The following is a 23,769-nucleotide window of genomic DNA, read 5'->3' on the forward strand; positions in this document are numbered from 1 at the left end:
TTTGACACAAGTGTCTTGAGTTGGAGGTTAGGAAAAATGTTTAAAAAAAAAAGAATTTATTATGTATATAGTACAAAAGCAATTTTTGCGTTTACTTAACAACTAGTACAATATGTTTCAACTAAAAAAAGAGAACCTTAAAATAAATCCATCATTAGTGGCCTAATCAGTACTTTTTACAAGGATTCAATTATAAAAAAATTAAAAAAAAAGGAAGTAGTATATAAATAGAAACCTTCCAAACTGGTTTAAAATATACAGAAATTTGAAAGACGCTTTAAAACTTGATCCCAACAACGGAATGTACTTAAAAACTGGTTTAAAAAATTACCTAAATATCTTTATCAAAAATATTAACAATTTATTCTAAAATATATTGTCTTATAAAAATTGTCAAAAATTACGATACGTACGCCCTCTTTGAGCGAGCGAGCGAACCTTTTATTACTTTTTCTAATATCTGAATCACAGACACGCTAACTAAATGAGAATTACTAAAATAAAAAAACCCTAATTAATCGAATGTCATGTGATTGGAGCTTGCTTAAGTTGTCTCTTTCTCTACTAATAATATTAATAAAAAATAAAGATATGTACAATTGTGTCATAAAAAATCTTACAATAACAACCGTTCAAGGCACGTAGTATTTAGTAAATTTTGGCATATAATTCTATACTCAAATATAGATCGCATCCGAGCCTTTGTTAGTCTGATGTCCACCCCCATAAGTATTATTCGGACTGGCGACATTTTCGGACCAATCCGAATTACAACTCCGGGGTGAACTCGACGACCAGTGACCCGGACTTTCCGGACTCGGTGTTGGAAAATTATCCGGTAAGAGATCGGAGTGTTGTGAGGGCGGAGTCAGATAATAGTTTTGTTGTTGAAATTGTAAATTTCCACTTACCAATCCTGGATATGTCGCCATTGGCAACTCCAATCCAGTTTGACTAAAATCAAAACCCATTTGTAAATTTTGTGCTTGTGGCACGCCTCCGTGCTTCTGTTGGGTGGCGGCACGCATTGCCGCTATATGGGTGGGGCTTGTCGGGAGCGAGGGGCGTGTCTTGGCCGGGGATGGTGAACCGTTATAACCTTGCGGCGATAACGACATATTCGATTGCACGGAATGGGGCGGGGATTGATTCGAATAGGGTGGGCTTAAGGTGTTGGCTTGTTGTAATTGGCGCTGCTGCATCATCATCGTATCGTGGAAATTACCCAAATTGAACGAGTAATTTTCCAAGCCAACTAGACCGTGTAAATTATTCTTAACCACATCTTCATAGCTTGGTGGTTGTTTATTAATCAATGACTCAAGTCCTTGTGGTGTTAGGCCCATATTTGAGTAAATCGATGCAGTGTCGTAAGGACTCGGTAGATTTGTCGTCATTGGGGATTCAACTGGACTTAAGGTTGAAGTTATTGAATCAACACTTTGGGGGATTTCTTGTTGTGGGGTTGGTTTCTTTGATTTTTTCACGCTCGGTTTACGTCGGATACTTCCGGTGTTGATCGTTTCCATTTCGGGACTTGTCGGGTCCAACGATGCGTTATTGTTATTATTTGAGTTTTTACTCGGCCTTTTTGATTTTTGACGTTTTGGGACGATTACTGTTGGTTGTTGTAATTGTAATTGGCCGCTAGGTGATGCTGTAACAATTTTTTTGATTGGTGGAAAAATATTCATATAATAAAAACTTACTCATCATCGAACTATTCGGTATAACATTGACCATTTGTGGACTTCTTGGGACATGTTCATCCAAAAGTCGCACTATATCATGATGTAGACGTTCACTGGCGACATCTCGTGGCAATCTATCCATGTGGTCGGTAATTTCCCGATTAGCGTAAGCTTCAAGTAGTGCTTTACACGCCTGATATGAGCCTTCTCTTGCCGCAAGAAACAGAGGCGTTTCATCCTGAAAAAAAGATTTTACAAATTGTAGGTTTGAAACACTTTCGACTGCTAAAAATAAAAAACTAAAAATTTCTCTGTGAAATGCGTCATTATTTCGCTTCGATTTGGAGAAAATTTCGCTAAAATATCAACAATTATTTTCGCAAAAATGTGCTCGGAAATTAGGTGAAATTATTATTATTATTGTATTATCGTTAGAAAGCTCTTTAAATTATCTATCTTTTTCAAAAAAGATCATTGTTCTCCGACTAATAGTTTTCGAGAAAATTGCAAATAAAATCGAAAATAGGTAAAATTTTAAAAATTCATAACTAAAAAACTATTAGGAATTTGGCAATTTTGTCGACGCCAGTCGATTCCCCGGATCATTTTACATAGGTAAAAAATAAAATAGTGCCACTTTTTCGAATAGTTTAGCCGTAATTGAGAAAATTAAAAAAAGTGCTTAACACTTATCCCACCTACCTTATCATCTTGTGCATCTCGATTGGCCCCATGGGCCAGCAACACATTAACCGCCTCCACATTATTAACAGCAGCGGCCCAATGCAATGCCGTCTTCCCCGAATTATCCGCCGCATTAATATCAGCTTCAGCACTAATCAAATCCTGAACCATCCCTTCAATAGCTAGTCTCGCTGCCAGGATCAAGGGCGTCGTCCCTTCATGCATCCTTGCATTGAGATTAGTCGCCCGATTCCGCAACAAAATCTGGAAAACCCCCAACGCATCCGCCGCCACAGCTGCATGCAGTGGCGTTCGTCCCGTATTATCCTGCGCATTAGCATCCGCTCCGGCATCAAGTAGGCGTTTAGCGGCGTCGGCACGGGCATAACGTGCCGCTAAATGTAACGACGTCTCGCCTGTTTTATCCATGGTAGCGTTAAGCTCCGCCCCTTGCGCTACCAAATCCTGAATCACCGCCCCCGCTGAATCATCCTCATCATCCTCACCCGTATCCATGCCACCGCCACGTGTCGACGCCACCATTATTGGAGTCATACCGCACGGTCCACGTGCGTTAACATCATTCAAATCGCCTTGGGGCGGAGTCAGCATCGAGATTGGTTTAACATCAGCCGCCTCCAAATGCTGTTGTGACCACACCCTTGGCTCCGCCTCCTCGTAATCGGTAATCCCCGTATGATCACTCGCATAACCCGTCTCCAAGCCACGGAAACGCTTCGGTTGTGGCATATCTGAGTCATCGTCGGACCACTGTGGCACATGACCTTGCCCATGATTATCAATTTCGAGTGGGACCGATGGGTGTTTGCCCATATTGCGCAGTTCTTGTCCTTCGGGGCCACGTCTGCGGCTCCGCCTACGCGGCCCAGTGTTGGCCAATGACCAGCCTTCCGGAAACCACGTGATGCCACTGGCGCGTTTCCGTTGCGTGGTTACTATGACAGCAATGGCAGCGCTGAACGCAAACACGATTATAAAACCAAGGACCACGTATTTCGCATTAGTGGGCGTGTCCAGATCGTCAATTATTCCACTAGAACCGTTGACTTGATAAATGGGGAACGATTGGCTCAGTGTGTGTTTTGACGCTTTCGCGGCCAGAAATTCAGCAGCGGCACTTGCCGTTTGAAAACAACTGTCACTACTGTCAGTTATTGTACATTTCCGATTGTCAATCTCCAAGTAGACTATGACACCGCTTTGCGTTTGTTCGGTGTATTTGACGTGGTGTTTACGCGTGTAGTAACTGTCAAAATTGCTAGGTTCTGACCCCAACCAAGGGTAAATCATATCGCGGCCTTCTTGATCCTTCTTCACTCGGACATTTGTGCGTAACTGGTGGCTAGTGTCGCGTAAAAATGCCACCAAATTCTTGCGAAAACCTTGCATGTCCATTAGGATTATCATGGAAATGACACCCTCGGCTAACTCAGGCGGTGCCTTTTCACAGTCCAACCCATCCCAGTTACACTCAGCGTTATTACACCCATAATCACACAACCCATTAGCGTAGTGTTTCTGACAGTAGGCGTCGTAAATGGGGTTACACGGCTGTAGCGATTTTTCACAATCACGTCCGTCAAACAAACACTCGGGATTATTACAATCCTCGTTACAAATCCCGTCCATGAAAACCTCCCAACACCTCGTCGATGCCGTGCAATTCGCCCAAGGATTAATCCCAAGGGAACAATCATTCCCGTCAAACTCGCACGCATAAGTGTTGCATTCCTCATCACAGCGGCCGTTACCACGCTTAACTGGGCATTTGTTCTGGTTACATTGTTGCCGCTGTTTTTCCAAATCCTTGGCATAGTAACTAGTGGCGTCAAGGGTTGGTACCACTGCCCGGCCCAGACCACCGGGGAAACCCCTGTCGTAAATTTCACAATTTTTGCCCGTATGTTTAGGGGGACAATAACACGCATAATCGCCCAGTTTGTCCTGGCAAATGGCGTCCAAATGCTTACACGGGTTACTGTCACATTCGTTGATCGTGTCAATTTCACAGTTGGTACCATTGGTACCACTGGGACAGTCACAAATGTAACCGCCGCCATCTGAGATGCGACAAACACCACCATTTTGACAAGGATTCGAATCACAATCATAACCACTGAATTCGCAGTTTTTTCCGTAGAAACCTTCAGGACATGTGCATTTGTGCCCAGCATGGATTGTTGTACAAACACCGCCGTTTTGGCACGGCGAAGTCGCACAAAAGTTGACTTTACTTTCACAATGTCGGCCCATAAAGCCCAGTTTACAGTTACAATGATAGTCGTTTACTAGCTGGACGCAATCTAGAGTGCCGGCGTTTGAGCAAGGATTTGACAGACACTCATTAATGTCACCTTCACATCTTGGGCCAACAAAACCAGGCGGGCATTTGCATTCAAAACCGCCAACTTTGTCCAAACATGTACCGTTGTTATGGCACGCCCCTGGCCGACAATCGTCGACATTAATCTCACAAATGTAACCCAAAGTACCCGATGGACAACTACACGAAAAACTATTAACGAGATCGTGACAAGTGCCACCGTTTTGACACGGGTTCGGTTTGCAATCATCGACGTTTAGTTCGCAATTTTGGCCTTGGAAACCTTTGGGGCATTTACACGAGTAGGAACCAATCAAATCGAGACACGTGGCACCGTTTTGACACGGCGCCGAATCACATTCGTTGATTTCCGTCTGACAGTACGAACCACTATAACCATCCGAACAATGGCAACGGTGGGAATTCCCAATGTCCTCACATGTCCCATTATTACATAATTTTTTCAATGGTACAACTTTACGCAGTGCTGCATCTTTACAACTGACCATTTCCACATCACATACCTTCCCCGTCCAACCAACGCCGCACAAACACTGATATTGGTTTTTGTTTTGTACACAAGTCGCTTGATTTTCGCATGGATTCGTCGAACACCAATCAACATACTCCCCACAATCTTTACCCGTGTAACCATAGGGACAATGACACGTGTAATGCGTGGTATGGTCTTGACATGTAGCGCCATTTAAACACGGCGAACTGTCACATAGATTGATACGATTTTGGCAATTTGAGCCGGTAAAGCCCGGTTTACACGTACAAGTGTACGAATTTATACCATCAATGCATGTACCACCATTCATGCAACTAGTTTCCGTGCAATCTTCATCGTTCGTTTGACAATTAATGCCGGAGAAACCCAATGGACATGTGCACGTGTATGAATCGACGTACTGGTTGCAAGTTGCACCGTTTTGACACGGATTTGACAAACATTCGTCGATGTCAATGTCGCATTGTTTACCTTCGAAACCGTTCACACATAGACAGGTGTAATCGCCAATGTCGTCCAGGCAAGTGGCGCCATTTTGACACGGATCTGGAAATTTTAGATTAGGTGGCAATTGTCAAGTTCAACAGTTGGGCGGACTAGAAAAGTACACTCACAGAATCGGTCATAGACAGAACCGAACATTATCCCAAAGAAAATAGCTTTAAATATTATAAATGTTCGATTTTTTATTTTTCTGTTTTCTACATTTATTCTTTCTGTTCTTTTATTAATTACTGATTATTTTAAAACAAACCATGTTTTCAATTTAAAAAATGCCTGTTTCTAAAAAATAATTAATTAAAAGAAGACAAAAAAACAATAAAAAACAACAGAGAAAATAAAAAATACAATAAACAAAGCAAAAAAATAGTACTAAATTCTCTTTTCGTTTCAAAATTTCAAATGCTAGTTTCTGTTTAAATAAAAAAATGCATGCTTATTTTTCCATTAACTTCGAAAACTTTAAAATTTCAGACCATAGCCACTTAAAATCCAAATACCTAGGAAGCCATGACCACCTATAACAGCGCCCTCTGTTGAGCTAGTGCATTCCCCCCACCACTTTTCTGTTTTGTACAGTTCTGCGTTTAACATTTCTGTTAATGTATTTTTCTAGATCTATACTGTTCTGTTAATGTACAGGCTGTCCCAACGATCCGAAAAAGCTCCAAAGCTTGTTAATTATTAGAGATATTGACTTTCTTCTGCTCCATGTTTCTAAAGTATTACAGGATGTTCCAATATTAAAAAACCAGTAATTAAATTTTATTGCATTTTAATCTCAACTTGTATTAGTCGATTCGGCTTAGTTTTTGAAATAATTTGATTTTTTTGACATAAACACGTTTCATTTAAAAATTTATTACACAAAAACGGAGAAACGTAGAAAAGTAGGACTTTCACTAATTTAAAGGGAAAAGTTCAATCTTAAATCTGTTCTAATTGTTTGGCGTATTACAATTAGAAACAGAAAAAATAAGAACTTTGTCAAAAGTTGAATAACTTGAAAATGGAACACTCAATATTTTGTTCTTGCTTCTCAAACATTATTAAATTGTCTATCTAAAAAAAAGTTAATAATTAAAAGATAATTTCAGGAAATTTCATTTAAAACTTTTAAATTATTCAACAAAAAAATTAAGGTTGTTCCATTGTGTTGTAGCTAATTTTAGAAACACGCTGTAAACTTGAAAATAATTTTCGTAAAAAAAGTTTAATTTTCTAAGGACAGCCTGTATGTTTGTGGAGATGTACTGTAATTTTTTACTTACGTGAAGCACAATCATCCGTATTAATACTGCAGTCTTTTCCTTCATAACCCAGCGCACAAATGCAATGGTACGACCCATTGGTATTCTTACAAGTGGCGCCGTTTCGGCACGGTTTCGAAACCACACATTCATCGACGTCTTGATCGCAAAACCGCCCCGTATAACCCCCGCTACAAGTACACGCAAAATCCTTATAATTCGAACTTGGCGTACATTTCGCGTTATGCCGACACCGGTTCGGTGTACACGGATCCAACTTATCTTCGCACTTACGTCCAGTAAACGGCAATTCACACACACATTTATAATCATTGACTTGATCAATACACGTGCCACGATTTTTGCACGGATTAATCGCACAATCATCGATATTCGTTTCACAATTAATGCCAGTATAACCGGGTAAACATTCGCAAGTATAGGAGGCGAGATGATCGTGACAAATGCCACCGTGTTGACAGGGATTTGACGCGCATTCATCAATGTTGATTTCGCATTGTTTACCACTGTAACCTGGTAGACAATGACAGATGAATTGATTGACGCCATCCTCGCAACTGCCGCCATGTTTGCATGGATTTGAATTGCATTCGTCAACGTCACTAAGGCAACGAGCGTCATAGTAACCACGTGGGCATTCGCATCGAAAACCGTTTATCATGTCGATGCAAACGCCCCCATTGGCGCACGGGTTTGAAGCGCACTCATCTATGTCATTCTCGCAATGTTTGCCGGTGAATCCCGGAATACATTCGCAGTTATAACTGAAAAACAAACACAATTGGCATTACAGTTTCCTGTATTTACTCCATTAATTATTGTTAGTAAAACTACTTACTCCCTACTGTACGCATGTAAAAAAAAAATCAATCGGTTAGTGTATGTTATACACGGCGATTCTTTTAGGGCCTACATTAAAAACTTAAAAAAAATCACATTAGCCTTGAATTGTGACAATTGACAATTTTCTCAAACCTTAGGTTATCAAATTAAAAAAAAACATTCACTTATTGTAAAAAATTCAACGACATTTTAAATAAAATAAACTCCAGCAAATAAAAATTTTAACAAAAAATTGACATATAATTGTTTAAGTTCTAACTATATTAGAATAGAAGCATGAAAGTTTCTAATGTAGGTTTTGAAATAACCGGTTATAACCGTTGACTTACCTATTAATTCCATCGACACATCTTGCATTATTCCGACATGGGTTACTGTAACATTCATTGACGTTGATCTCGCAATTCGGTCCTGAAGTCCCGGCTTTACACAGGCATTGATAACCGTTGACTAAATCCTGACACAAGCCGCCATATTGGCACGGATTCGATTCGCATTCGTTGATTTGATATTGACACAGGTAACCGGTGTAACCGGGATGACACGTGCAACTGAAGGAATTTTCACCATCGAGACATTCGCCATGTTGGCATGGCGACGATTGACAATCATTGATGTTTGTTTCGCATGACAAACCGGTGAAACCTGGCGGACATTCGCACGTGTAACCGGCAATTGAATCATGACAAGTGCCACCATTTCGACAAGGCGATGAAACACAATCGTCGATATTGATTTGACAACGGGAACCGGTGAAACCGATTGCACAACTACATTTAAACGAATTGATGAGGTCATGACAGACACCGCCGTTAAGGCAGGGCTGATCTTTGCATTCGTCGATGTCAATTTCGCACTGGGTGCCGGTGAAACCTGCAAATTTTTTTAAGTTATTTTTCCCCATTTATGAAATTGATTTAACTTTGTCTTGTTTTATTTTGCGAAGAATAAAATTCTAGCTAATCAAATCGCTTTCAGATCCAAATTCAATTAAACCTCTAAAATCTAGTTTGTTTAAAAACAAAATTGTTCACGTTTCTTCCAAAGCAGACTACGCAAAAATGCTTATTTGCCATTTTGATCAGCATGTAAGATTCAATCATATCATATGATACACCGTTGGAATCAGGAATAAAAACACTTTTAAAAAATACAAACAGTGAATATGGCCAAAGTTGAGTATTGTAACTCGGACATCAAGTACGCCTTGGAAAATATGTCCTAGTTATTTTAATTTTCGATTGAAAAAATTAAAACAAAAATTACAAATTTTTTTGCAATAATTCAAAAACTAAAAATGACCCTGGAGACGAGTCGCTCATGTTGCAAAGTGGCGGGAATATTCGAAAATAAAATTCGCTTCGCCTCGCTCAACCATCTTATGAATTAAGTATAAACCTTTATGTATCGGTAACGGTTGTTGTGCAAGCCTTCTCTTGTAAACACGCCCAACCGCTTATGCTTTCACGATATCCATCCAACACAGCCTTCTTCGACTATTCGTATTTTTCTCCTCCCACGTTTCAAATCTCCGTCAACAATAAACGTTTTATAAAAGAATGAAGAAAAAAAATAGCCACGAATAATTACAATCAAATCTCATCACGCGACCTGTAATTGAATAAAACGCCGCTTAGATGATGAAGAGAATCCGCGTTCAATGACACACGAATTGTTGTTTCGTTTCGAAATTTATTTCATCGCGAGAGAGAAGCGCATCGAATTCATTTGCATAGTGGTTTTCAGTTTGCTCGAGATTCATTTTTATTTATTTATTTTATTTATTAACGATGATGATAATTGGCCTCATTCTCATATAATAACGGTGCGATCTTTTTCATCGCTTGAATAATGCATGCGTTTGAACGTAATTAAATTTTTTCGAAAAAACTATGTAAACGTTTCAAATGGGTCGTGTCATTTCATCGACCGGTTCTTCTAGCTTTAATTATCACCAAAGTGAGACATTTTTCTCAAAGAAACAACATTTTTTCAGGCATGACTTACGAGTTCGTATCCTATGCAAAACAAGAAAACTGTGCTTATTTCCGGTTAAACCTGATTTGTTATTACAAATTAATTAACCCTTTTTTCCCCGACCCGGACGAGTCGGCCCTGCCATCGTTGCCATAGAAATCTATACGTAACCATGGTTATAAACGATATTTCAGTGACAATTGACATTTGCACCAGTGGCGTAACATTAAAAATTTAAAACAAGAGCCAAGCTTGATCAATCCCGCCCATATCTCGTACCACCGTAGGCAAAAAGTCGTGTCGATACTGTTTGTAGCTCGCAAAAGCAGGTCGAAACACATCGTTCACATGCCTCCAAAGTTCATCTAATTATTACCGCGAGAAACGAAATCAAAATTGTCTCGATTCCAGTTCATGTCACCGTTAAAAACTACCAACAAAAAGTTTTACGTGTAACTCACCTGGCATACAAACGCAACGAAATGTTCCCGGATCATCCAAACAGGAGCCATCATTGTGGCATGGATGCGATTCGCATTCATTTACATTGGTCTCACAACGTGGTCCAGTGAAGCCTTGCGTGCAATTGCATGCGAAACTGCCGGGGGTGTTAACGCAGATTCCGTCGTGTTCGCATGGCGAACCTATAATACAAAAAATACAAGAAAAAAAAACTCAAAAAGCAGTGGCGTTCTTAACTATTAAATAATAACTATTTTATATGGTAGCGCTCAGCTCCGTTTGCGTGTGCGTCATCTGACATTTCTGTCACTACGTTTACATAGCAGGGGCATAGCGGTGACAAACTATCAAATATTTTTTGAGGTTACGAAGTGTTTAAATTATGAGTTGTTACAAAAAATACAGATTCACAAAACAAGAACTAATAAACGCAGAATCAAAAACCTAACGAAACGCAAATCACAAAACACAATAAACGAACAGAAAATACTTGCGATTAACACCGACAACACTTTCGACAACCATGCGATGACGTCTATAATTTACTGTCAATGTCAGTTTGACAAATTCGTGACACTTGATGGTGTTGTCGAAGTGCATATGTAAATTAATGTTCAAGGATACCACCCTTAGATACCCCTTAATTGTTTAAATTTGCATTGTTTTTGATAATTTTTTTACAGCTTTGTGTTGGTAATGAAAAAATGAAATTGATGACGCACACGCAAACCGAGCTGACCGCCACTATAGTTCCATTTTTTCATGGAATGGCTGCATAGTAATACATAGTTTTTGTTGCCATGGTAATTTGGTATTGTTACCACAGTACCAATAATTTTTGCGTCGGTACGCCACTGAGGTATTCAGGTGGCTGACGTTTCCCAATTAAAATTCAATTAATCAAGTTTTAATTTAATTTCTAATTAAATATCTGGATTCTAATCATCAGAGATACGATCGTAACACAAAAAAGTCCGGTCAGAAATTTATTCAATTTAAGAGATTCAAGATAAAAGTGATAAAAATGTAGTTTTTATTATGCGAAAAATTTTTAGTGCTAGGTTAAAAGGTTGTGGAAAATATGATCGATAAATTCCCCTAGAAATGGCAAACTTAACGCACGAATAAGTCCCAAAGATGCATCTTATACTGCAACCCTCGCGTTTTATTATTATTGTGTATGTGTGTGTTGGTATGTTGTAATTTTTCCCATCATTGTTCATTATGATCGGTTTCATTGTGAAACGACCACAAAAAATCCATCAGTGGCGTAGTGTTATTAGAGATATTCCAACAACCGGTCATTATCCCACAAGTGGAAATAACTTCTTAAATCATTACATAAATTGTAACACAAAGTCCATGAATAATATTTAGACTCGTATCAAGACTTTCTCTTCTTATTTCGCTGGAAGATCATTAATCTTCGCGCTAATCGATCGATTTATACCGAAATTTGAACGTAGGTGGCGTCAAAACCAAAAATTAATAAATTAAAACTCTGACATTGCAAAATAATTGTGTGTTTTTTTGTTCTTGGTCGATTTCTTAGATTCGTTGTGTATTTAAGACGGATTTCTTCGTGCGATGAGAGTTTCTCCGCTTCAACAGATATTCCATTAGCATAGAGTTTTTTCGAAAGAAAAACGTCGAAATCGGAGCCGTTAAGTGAGCGAAAATGAACGTTTTTCTTATTTAAATAAATGAAGCGATTGCGACACGAGTGTGAACGGTTTCATTATTAAAAAAATACACTTTTTTGAAAAGTTCAACGAACCCACAATTTATCATTATAATAATCGGACTATAACACACCCCTGGGTCACCCTGTATTTATGTAGCACCATCGTAGTTTTTGATAAAATTAATACATTTCCTTTATTCTCTCTCGGAAAAAAATCAAGTTCAATGAACCAAAATGTTCACCACTGTACTGACAGATGTAATAAGCAAAAAACACCACTTTACTGATTAATGAAGAATACGCGAGTAAAAAGTTTGTTACAGGAATGGTCATTAAAAATTTATGGATGTCTTAAAAATCTCGTTCACGTGCTCATTATACGAAATAAAATTCTACAAAAAAAATCTTCGTGAGATAATTTTAATCCAAATACAGATCGATTTATTTCACATTCATGACCAGAAAAGCTTGACGAATGTACGTGGTGATCGGTCAATAACACTAAATTCTTACCTTGTTCGCACTCGTCTATATCTTCTGAACAATCGATTCCTTTATATCCTGATGCACAGCTACAAGTATATGACCCATTTATTGGACTTGTGTCACAAATTGCATCCGCATGACAGGGATTACTTGTACAGGCATCGTCCAGATGACACAACAAACCTAAACAAACCAAAAATAAATAAATACTAAATATAATAGCCCCTCCGGGCAACAGTTCCGGTTACAGTTTTACACTAAAAAAATTCATTAAAAAAAAACTACAAGTCGTAGAGCAATACGGTTTGTTCCAGTGATTTAAAATTTTGCTTAAAATTTTATGGTCAAGGCAAATATCTTCAAAAAAATGTCATTTTTTTTAACTCACTCCAGCAAAGTTTTATGGACGTTTATATGTCCTAACAACCCTCCAGACTTGTTAAAAGTCCAGAAAAAGGCCATATGTTCGATTTTTTTGTTTGATTTTTTTAATTTTTGTCGCGATTTTGGGAGATTTCCGGTACCCGGAACATTTATCGAGCAATAACTCCGGAACTATTAGAGATAACCCCATGAAGTGTATTATCGTTGGAAAGCTCTTTAAATAGTCTATCGTTTTCAAAAAAGATCATTGTTCTCCGACTAATAGTTTTCGAGAAAATTGCAAATAAAAGCAAAAATTAGTCAATTTTAAAAAAAAATCATAACTAAAAAACTATTGGGAATTTGGCAATTTTCTCGATGCCAATCGATTCCCCGGATCATTTTGCATAAGTGTGGATCAAAATAGCTCCACTTTTTCGAATAGTTTAGTCGTAATTGAGAAAATAAGAGAAATTAAAAAAAGTTAAGTTAACAACACCACCTCGTTAAAAGTGGCCAATTTTAAAAGTGTCTTAAAATCAAATAAAACCGATCTCATCTTATAGATTTTGATGTGCTCTTTGCGATGGAAAAAACCGTTTTCTCCTAGCTCTTTTAGTTTGGCCGAAATCGGCGTTTGAAAATTGAATTTTTTTGCGAGATATTGCCTTAAGTCCTATGCCATTTTTTATTCCGCTTTTCCCCGATTTTTCCGTTTTTCGATAACTCTAATAGTTTCGCCGTAATTGGCAGTTGAAAATAAAAAAAGTGAAAAATCGCAATCTTTTTTGCGTTTTTCTCTAAAACTGTAAGACTTGGAGCAACAAACAAAAAACCATCTGATAGCGCTTGAAATTATCTATTTTTTCGTCCAAACCCGGAGCCGCTCCGGGCAACGGTTCCGGCTACAGGGCCGATTAAAGTTCTACACTAAAAAAAATCACAACTCAAAAACTAAAAGTCGTAGAGCAATGCGGTTTTAACTTAGTTATGAATACCAACTAAAAAACTATTTGGCGATTTTCTTGACGTTCCCCAACTAACTTACCAGTTTTTCCCGGCGTACACCTGCAGTAGAAACTCCCAACTCTATCAATACAGGTAGCACCGTTGAAACACGCCGCTCCTGCACAATCATCGATATTGACAGAACAATCAGCACCAGTCCAACCGTTAACACAAATACATGAAAAACCACCAATACTATTCGTACACGTGGCACCATTTTGACACACTGATGGTCTTAATGAACACTCGTCTACGTCTTGTGTACAAAAACGTCCAGTATACGTTGCTGGACATTGGCACGTGTACGAATTGATGCCATCGATACAAGTTGCACCGTTTCGACATTGATGACCTGGACAATCATCAATGTTCTCTTCACAATTGGTTCCACGAAAACCTGAAACACCAAAAATTTTTCGGGTAAAATACCGGAAACTGCGGTTTTTCTATATATCGCAATGAGATACTACATCAAGAGAGAGAAAGAAGGCGTGGGTTGCTGATAGTAACCGTGGGAAAAGCAAGGCGCTCTAGATAGATCGACGCGACCATTGGCGTACTTATAATTTTGACTTAAATCTTTTTATTAAATTTTGCTTTCATCACGACAATTGACACACTATTTAACATTTGACATAATAATTATCATCAATCAATCGATGGTTGATAACTTGAGGTCAGAGAAAAAATTGCATATAAACCACGTGGTCGAATAAGATTTTTCACGAAATTTTTCCACAAAGGTCAGACACGATTTGACCGCTCGAAAACTTGATTCATTCAAATCGTATGCATCTCTGGTCGTTGTCGTGTGCGCTCCGAAGAGATGGTCATCGGTTTTTATACTCTCTAATAAACATGTCACCGCAATGACAACACACAACTCGAGAAATTATAGTTTTTTTTTCTCCGCTTCCACAACAATAATTCACCCGAATCAAATAATTACAGCAATTATCCAAAGTTCAACTAAACGATGACCCCGTAATTACGCGATCGATTCGATTATTGACCGAAGAAATGTTACATGGAATCAAATTGAATTTAAATTAGACATTGACGAATCAACGTGCCATTATTCTTTCAGACAGTTGTATCAAAAAACAACTGTAACCATAGTAATTTTAGAAAAATTGATTTTTACTATGGATATGACGTAACATTACTCTAGTAACGTAACAATTTCTTTCCAAACAATAAAAAAGGGACTAAATGACACTGCTAGTTATTTTTTAAATTTTTACAATGGTTACTCGATTAATTAATATTTTTTTCAAATGGGATGTCCCACTTTTTATTTTACTAGATGGAGGAGAATTTTTTCTGCATCGATCTGTATTAGCATCTGTGAAAATTTTCAACTTATGTTTTTTTTTTGACATCTGATTAAACAAAAACAAAATTTGTTTTTTTGGCAATTTCCGCAATCTTTTACAAAAAAAAATTGTGTTCTTTTTCATCTCAATTAAATTAATTTATCCGAAAATGGGCCCAACAACGGATGGAATAAATTATCGTGAAAGGTGAAAGTGTTTTAATAACCGTGCGAGCGATAAAAATAAGAAAAATATAAAAAGTAGCATATGAATGTTTATAAATACCAGCTTACCTGTAGGACAATCACAGGTATATGTATGTTTGTCACGTTGGCGACATTGTCCGCCGTTCAGGCACGGACTCGGGTCACATGGTATGTACTCGCTTTCGCAGTTTTGTCCCGTATAGCCTTCGTCACAGGTACACCTACAGACGAAGAAAAAAAATACAGGATTTTTCCCCAACGTGTTAGTGATAATTGGTAAATTAAACACAGACAACGACAAACAGCTACAAGACAAAATTATTTTTCGAAAGTTGTAAACCGAGACAATGTGTAACAAGTTTTATTAATTGACACAATCGACTTATTATTATTATAGCTGCAGGGAAGGTCGTGCCAATTCATTACGGTAGCGCCCGAGGTACTATTATTTACTTAACCGGATCTTTATTACTAATACTACAATCCGTTATTATGAATGACAAAAAATATTTGACGAATTAAATTCTTTTACAACCGGTTGGACATCAAACCGGCCATGATGTACATCCTTTTAAGGCGATTTTAACCGGTTCCATTAGACCCTTTCACCCCCTCTGACGAGCCGCCTCTCCAACAAACTTTGTTTAATTACCATAGCAACGTACCAAAATTTTCACGTAACCATGGCAATCAACAACAATATGACATTAGAACCAGTGGCGGGTACAAAAACCGGAACTATTAGTAATAAAATTCGTCATCATTTTATTTCCCACGAATATTACGGAAAACCGGTCGTTTTATTTTACATGAGCGAGGACTCGAATTAAACTTACGTATAACTGCCGTGCGTATTATGACATTTGCCATGTACGCACGGCTTATGACGGCATTCGTCCTTGTCGTCCTTGCATGCAGGACCGGTGAATCCCGGAGCGCACGTGCATTCAAACGAATCGCCCACTGATGTGCATTTTGCGCCGTTTCGGCAAGGTTGCGAAGCGCAATGGTCCTCCTTTTCACAGTGTTTTCCTAATAAAAAACAAATGCAATGTGATGATAAATAAGCCCACGCGATTTTGAAATTGGCAAAGCCATCGTATAGTGTAATTTTACAGTTCTCTGCCCGAGGACATGAGATTTGAGTTGGTATAATTACAGCTTTGGTTTTGGAATTGCGCCATTTATGGAAAGTTCGTTCTTTCATGATTATTTATTTATTTAGAAATTCGGGTTAAATAAAAAACAATGTTTTTTACCTGTATAGCCCGGTGCACAGGAGCACTGATACGCTTTTAACGATCTCAGCGAACAAGTACCCCCATTCAAACAGGGCTTTTTATCGCACGAATTTGCGATTGGTATTTCGCATAACGAAGCACTAAATCCCAACGGACAGGCGCATGTGAAACTTGGTGAACCCCCGGCTGATATTCGGACAGTGCATGAACCGCCGTTTTGACATCGGGGACCTGGACCAGTGTGACAAGGGTTGAGATGCTGGCAGTATTCACCCACGTATTTCGACGTACAGCTGAAAAATTGGTGGTTTTTGAAACACATAGTATATACAGGGTGATTCTTATAGGCCGAAATTTTTTTTTAATTCGATAACCGAAGGTTTCTTGTTAATTGTCACAACGCAAGATTAGTATGATTTTTTCAAAACTGTTGTCAAAAAGCGGCTATAACTTAATTTTTTCAAATAGCAAGATATTTATGGTCACTTTTATTAACTCGTTCTATACACATCTCTCCAGTTTTTGAAAAAAATCACAAATAAAACGGATTTCATTTTGTAATTTTCTTCGTTAATCAAGTAGGCCCTGTCAACAATTGTCAAATTTCAACATTAAAAGTTATAAAGTTTCTAATGTAGGCCCTAAAAGAATCAGTTAATTCGGCACGTTATTACTTCAGAAAAAATAAATGTTTTGTTGGATTGATTTACGAGCGTGGCGAGCGATTTAGATATTATTCGACGGTGATTAATGAAAGTCGAGGATGATGATGATATGGCTCGCCAAACCGGCTTTTCTACAGATGTTTAATTGAAATGTGATCGAGTTGAGGAATTTTTCGACGAGTGCTTGATTTTTTACACGAAAATGTTACCATAGCGACAATAAACAAATGATCCTAGTTACGATTGCAACAATGCCAATTTGATAAAAAATTGTCAGAAAGAAAAAAAATCGGCCTTAAATCAATTGGTTCGTGGGCCGCCAGCCGATGGGTTTATCTATTATCATGGTTGTACGTTCGAAGCACGAGCGGCACACCCATCATCGACCCATCCATGGTCTTTCTCTCTCTCTCTTTGGTATTTTTTCCACCTCGTGTGTGTGTATGTGTGTGTTAAGTTAAAAAAGGGGCCAATGTGTGCGACGGTAGCAGCATTGGCAACGTCGCACCATTCCCATTGGTCTCCCCTCATTCGCTATCTCACTCCAACACATTGAAATGTTTATGTCGGAAAGCGGAAATAACGTGAAGAAGTTTGTGAGCATTGTACCAACGTTCCCACGAAACAAATCCGCTTCTGGCAAAATGTGTGGCTTGCTTGCTTGCGCACACAACTTTGTTCTTCTCTCAAAAGAAGAAAACAACAAATTTTAAACACCACGCGATATCTTCATTTCGTGATGCAAACAACCGACCTTCGAAATTAACAATGAGATGAAGAGTTCACTTCACAGACGACTTGACAAATAACAGATATGTAGTATGATGACGGATGAATCAAGTTGCTCTGGTGAAGTGGTGATCCGTTACCGTATTATAATAAAAAGCTTAAATAACATATGGTAGAGCAAAATAAAAAGAGCTATAATTATTAAGTACGGGACATCAAGTAACCGGAGGAAAATACTTTTTTTTGTTGCAAGAATTAACCAAAAGAATGCACGTTACCATGGCAATTATAAAAACATAATGGCGCCCAAATACCACTACCATGACAACCGAGAACACAAAAAATTGTAATAGAGAAAGCACATGTTTCGCACATGAATTGAAAGGTTTTTTATCAATTGATTCTGATTATTTTAGAGCCTACATTAGAAACTTTTTAACTTGTAATACAGCTAGAGCTTTAAAATTTTGTGTACAATCTAAATCGACAATTCTGAGTTTAAATAAATTATTTTTAATTTTTTTTTTCATAATCTTCTGACATTTCATGTTTAAAATTGTAAAATAGAATGGCAACGTAAGCTTGCGATTTTAAATATAAAAACAAATAACTTTTATTAAATGCAAAAATTTGATCTAAAAAAATTATTATGCTGTTTTTGAATTAATTAGGGTTTAAAAAATCATTAAATTATAAATACTTGTTGGGTAATACAATTTTTATAGTTTTAATAAAAAATTCAAAATTTTTTCATGGCCTACTATAAAGAAAAAGCGAAATGTTGTTTTTTTTTTTTAATATTCAAAATCATATATTACACAAATAGACATATCAAATCAGAAAAAAATAAGCTTTTCAAAATTATCCCAGCCGCCTATGATTCCTCATAGTTTCGGGCACCCTGTACAGAGACATCAGATCACGGTGGGAAATTATACGTAATAAGATCATCCTTCTTTTATCAGGTCGCCTGAGTGTTATTATGATGCTTCAATGGGCCCACATAAAATAAAAGACGATGGTTTTTGAAGTTGTAAGACGTCTCATTATAAACACGTTAACCTGCCTGAACTTGGGATTGAGTTGACTCTTGAACTTTCTATGAAGTAATCAAATTCGCAAAACGGACGCCAATCGAAATAAGTTCGGCAACCGAGCGACCGAATTAATTAAAGTTGATTGTCAATTTTCTAAAATTAAACTCGAGTTTTTCAACAGTACCACATGTTTGATTGTGAACATGTGTGCACAAGTGAATAACAAACACACAGAACCCCTTCTACACGCAAAAAATGGTAACAATATGTGAACAATATGAGAATTAAGAGTGCACATGCCATGATCCCGATGGATTTTCATTGTATTATTGTGAATAAAATAAAATTAATGATGCGTTCGTCGTTCAATACTCACTTGCAATAGGAATCGCCTCCTTTCAGCGACGATACACACGTCCCTCCGTTTTTGCATGGACTAGGGGAGCAGGAAACGAAAGCTGCAACAAAAATGTCGTGGATTTAAGCGAAAATTACACAAAAAATATCATCGCCCGAAATTTATTACATAACAGGGCGACTTGGAAAATTGACGCATCCCGGATGAATTCATTATTATTGTCGAGAGTTGATGATGACACTTTGTTTTAATTTAAACAAACCAAAATTGATCGTACTATAGGACTGCCACCACTTTCCTAATTATTGCAATTTTATGCGCACTCAAATGCCATAATGAGAAAAACACGATTATAAATAAAACGTAAAGCGGAGGGAATTAGTCAGATTGTTGCCTTATTTCCATTTCGAGTATGGTGACTACAAGACGTTGGACATTTTTCACTTATGGGCAAAGAATCTTAATTAAAACACCTGCGAATTCAACAACAAAGAAATTTATTTTAACGTTCGAGGGAAAACAAACAACAAATGATGTCAAATTTTTCAGTAAAAAAATTTGATATCAATGTTGGGTCATTTTTAGAGCACTTAGAAACTTAATTATTTGGCAATATTCCCTCAAAAATACCACCAAAAATCATCCAATTGTTTAACAATAGTGTTTACGAAATATACACCGACAATTATTTTTTAGAATTAGCATGAAAACATTTTCTATGAGTGAAAAAAATTAAAAAATTAACAATAAAAAATAAATTTCTCAGTAAACCATAAAATAAAGCTCTTTATAAACTTTTCTCTAGAAACTTATATGGTATTTTTATTTATTTTTTTCGATTTTGTTTATAGGTACTCACCTGCAAAAATTTAAAATGACGTCATTACTCATACTCATAAACGAACCAAATGTCATTATGACATCAAAATGTATAATTTAAAAAAATACAATCGAACTTGTCAATTTTTTTAACATAAAATAAAGATATAAATTTTGTGTATTACTTTTGGTTCAGTCTGTAAAACAAACATAAAAAAATACCAAGTTGTGATACAAATTGGATTTGCTTGCTTTTTTTGAGTGTTATTTAAACAAGCTTTTGAGAAAAAAGTCGTTAAAATGGCAAAAACAAAAAAATTAATGAAAATGTAATTGTTTTTCCTCATTTTTTATTTTTGTGAGACTGGTTTAACGCCGCCAATTCATCTAATGTTTGCCTTTTTTAAAAGCTAAAAACCGTAATCTTGTAAAATTTCCTTAAAATAAGCTGAAAAATCATCAATGTTTTATAGAAATTGATGTTATTTTACTCTTATTTCGCCGGATTTAGTTCATTTTAAACCAGAAACCAATTTAATTTTCGTTATTTGTGAGATTGTAATTGAAAAATGACCAAATTAAGTCGAAAATTTTTCGAATTTTCACGTTTCTGAGCTAACACTCAAATTTTACCGATAAAATAACCATTTCCATGGTAACGGTATGTGACTGTTGCTTGGTAACAATGTTATGTTGGTCCTTTCTGGCCCAATTTTCGTAATATTGCACAATTTCTTTATTTTTTTTTTCAAAGTTTGTGTAAATATCTAATCTTTAAGCGTCCTTTTACATGTGTGTATGAGCATATACAGCTGTGTCGTGACGTCACACCCGACGTACTTTAAACCCCCCTATGTATAAAAGTTCTGTAACGGTCATGACAGGTGGTCTCGTCTAAAACGGGCGCGGGTTCAAGTCGCAATATTTATTTGTTCCCTCGGTATAATTTTTACGATGATTAAAATTCAAATTCCCTAGAGAAAAAGAACAAAGTGAACGCAGTGAGCTGGGAATACGAAAACACACTCACTAGATGCAGATTGCGTGAACTAAATAACTGGTTTCATGCAACTCTTGATTATTCTTGAGAACTAAACTAATTAATAAAATATTTATCGGTTCCGTCAAATGACGTAAGATTTTTCGCCACACAACTAATTAAATTTTTGGCTCGGTTTCTCATCCAACGTTGAAATCTTTAGCACATTTGCGCGCTTGGTAAATTTTTACTTTAGCTACTTCTGGATTTTTGAAAATTTTTTTTTTGCATTTTGCTTTAAAAAGCCTCTAGATCAAAGATATGACCATGAAAGTTTGTGCAAATGCCCCGTTTTCGAAAAATTCTACTTTGAATGACCTTGACCTAGACTTTTTAAATTTTATTAACACTCTAATAAATGATATTAGCCGTAAATATAACTATAAATGAGGCAAGGCGCCTACAGATGATAGCCCGCAGGCTGGGGCTTCGCCCCAGCAGGCTGGGGCTTCGCCCCAGCGACCTAAAAATAAACATACCCCACGGACGATTAAACTCGAAAATGTTGAACTCGAAACGTGGAATAGTGGTTTTTATGGAACTATGCTGCGCGTGGCTGGGGCTTCGCCCCAGTTAACTAAAAGGAAACATACCCCACGACCAATTAAACTCGAAAACGTGGAACTCGACACGTGGAATAGTGTTTTTTATGGAGCTAGGGTGCCGTACAGTTCGTGGCAGGAGGCTGGGGCTGCGCCCCAGCTAACTAAAAGGAAATATACACCACGATTGGTAAATTAACCTCAAGAACGTAGCACTCACAAAAAAATACCTTGTTCACCACTAGTAAGTAAAATAGTAATGGAGTGGTGTTGTTGGTTGTGTTGTTGCATGAAGGGAAATGCGGGAATGCATCCCCACTTCCGTCAATCAGCCAATCAGAGCACAGAGACATAAATTCAAATTGCAAAATATGAAAAAATACACCTACTTTTTAATGAAAAAGGTATAATACGTCATTTAAATTCATTCTGGGAATACCCGAAGGTGTTATAATCATAACAAACACGCAGGTGCGATTCTTACCTGTTGAAGCTAAACAATAACAACCAATCAGAAATAAGCACACGCAACGCATGCACACCCTGGTGGCGAACGTTGTATCCCTTAAAATCAACAAAAATGGCGATTCAAGTGAAATGAGTGAAAATAAAAATTATTTTTGTAATGTTATTTTCAATTTGCACAAGAAAATTCATAGTGTACGGTCATCAGGGCACTCAGAGGAATCGTTTGGCGTAAGTTTCAGCTTGAAAATCCAGAAGTAGTTAAAGTAAAAAATTATACCGCGCGCTTTTCACACACAACAGCGCGGAAATACAACAGGTTTGTTACACTTAACAGTGCACATAATCCCAGCACTTCATTATCTACACATCTTTATTTAATTTTGCTGCAATTTTTGAGAATAAAAACCATGGCAACGATACAATATTTTGACATTAGAACCATAGCAACGATTCACATTTTGACATTAAAAACCATAGCAACCAACGGCTTAACAAGGATTCAAATTGTGCACCAACGGATTTCTGGTTATTTTGCATAACTGGCAATGTGCACATTTCGTAAAATTTCTCAGGATATCCCCTAATTACGATTTTCCGTCACTTAACTTGTTTACGCGAGTATCAAGTGGTACTTGAGAACCTGGCGTTTTGTTTACATTTCATGCCGGAAGTGTGCTTTATATTTGCCTAATTATGGTCCAGCAATGCAATAATTGGGATAAAATTCATCCGGCGGCGCCATTTTGCTCTCGCTCAAAACGTCAAAAATTTTGACTTCACAGCCGTCTTAATCTATGTGAAAGTCCTGTTTTGGGGCTGTTACGAGTGGTCCTCACCTGTTGCTACATTCGCTAGGGCCAGTAAAACCGCGGAAGACACTATAATCCGTAAATCATAATCCTTCCAGTTAGTAATCCACATTTTCGTGTAAATTCCCTCATGGGGCACACACTCCACACACGCACCACTACGTTAGACACATTCTCCGCGTGCTTTCGGCCACTTTTTCAGTGTTTTTCATTGAAAATTTGCGTTTTTTCAGCGCTTGAAATACGCACAATACACAACCGACCACAGCACACTCCGTTCTGAGAGGGGGCTTTGTTTGAGACGCGCCAAGATGGCCACCGGATGATTCTTGTATTCCTACGCCGATTTATCTCGGCAAACTCACCGGAAAATGGCCAAAAGCCAGCGGAAAAAACACACCGAGGACAGTTTTTCACAAACTGAAACGATTCGTGTGCAACCTATTGCGCGAAAGTGCCAAAGACGGGAGATAAGCGCGTGAGAAAATTTCTTCGGTACTACTTTTCACAGCAACATGTTGGAATGTCGGTGGTTCTTCCCCCAACCAATGACGGATTCAATATTCAGACTGATTCAGATTTATCTCGTTTACCGAACGAAAGAAAAATCAAAACTGCGATATGACCACGATTAGATAGTTTCTGGTTTCGCTCTTGACACACGTTTCACGCGGGTTTTCACCAAAACAATCTGGTTGTTAAGGAATGATAG

At 37.6% G+C, this 23,769-nt stretch overlaps 1 protein-coding gene across 2 annotated transcripts; it reads right to left on the minus strand.

The window, feature by feature from the left end:
- Positions 1-39: 39 nt before the first annotated feature.
- Positions 40-23,721, minus strand: N (Notch). Of its 2 annotated transcripts, XM_008202082.3 has the most exons (13): positions 23,085-23,721; positions 19,399-19,480; positions 16,610-16,884; positions 16,187-16,382; positions 15,438-15,571; positions 13,869-14,225; positions 12,485-12,640; positions 10,287-10,469; positions 8,178-8,721; positions 7,006-7,769; positions 2,394-5,779; positions 1,710-1,929; positions 40-1,657 (listed from the first exon to the last, which is right to left on the minus strand). In XM_008202082.3, exons 1-13 carry the CDS (start codon positions 23,167-23,169, stop codon positions 678-680), a joined length of 7,362 nt encoding a protein of 2,453 aa, XP_008200304.1. In that variant the 5' UTR covers positions 23,170-23,721; the 3' UTR covers positions 40-677.
- Positions 23,722-23,769: the final 48 nt, after the last annotated feature.

The sequence above is a fragment of the Tribolium castaneum genome, chromosome 7 (genome assembly GCF_031307605.1).
Source record: "Tribolium castaneum strain GA2 chromosome 7, icTriCast1.1, whole genome shotgun sequence".
NCBI lineage: Eukaryota > Metazoa > Arthropoda > Insecta > Coleoptera > Tenebrionidae > Tribolium > Tribolium castaneum.

Coding starts and splice junctions, on each gene's coding strand:
- N (XM_008202082.3), bottom strand. CDS start 23,169: ATGTGGATTACTAACTGGAAGGATTATGATTTACGGATTATAGTGTCT. Junction 16,885..19,398: donor GGAGGCGATTCCTATTGCAA/GTGAGTATTGAA, acceptor CCAATTTTTCAG/CTGTACGTCGAAATACGTGG. Junction 14,226..15,437: donor TACCTGTGATTGTCCTACAG/GTAAGCTGGTAT, acceptor TTGGTGTTTCAG/GTTTTCGTGGAACCAATTGT.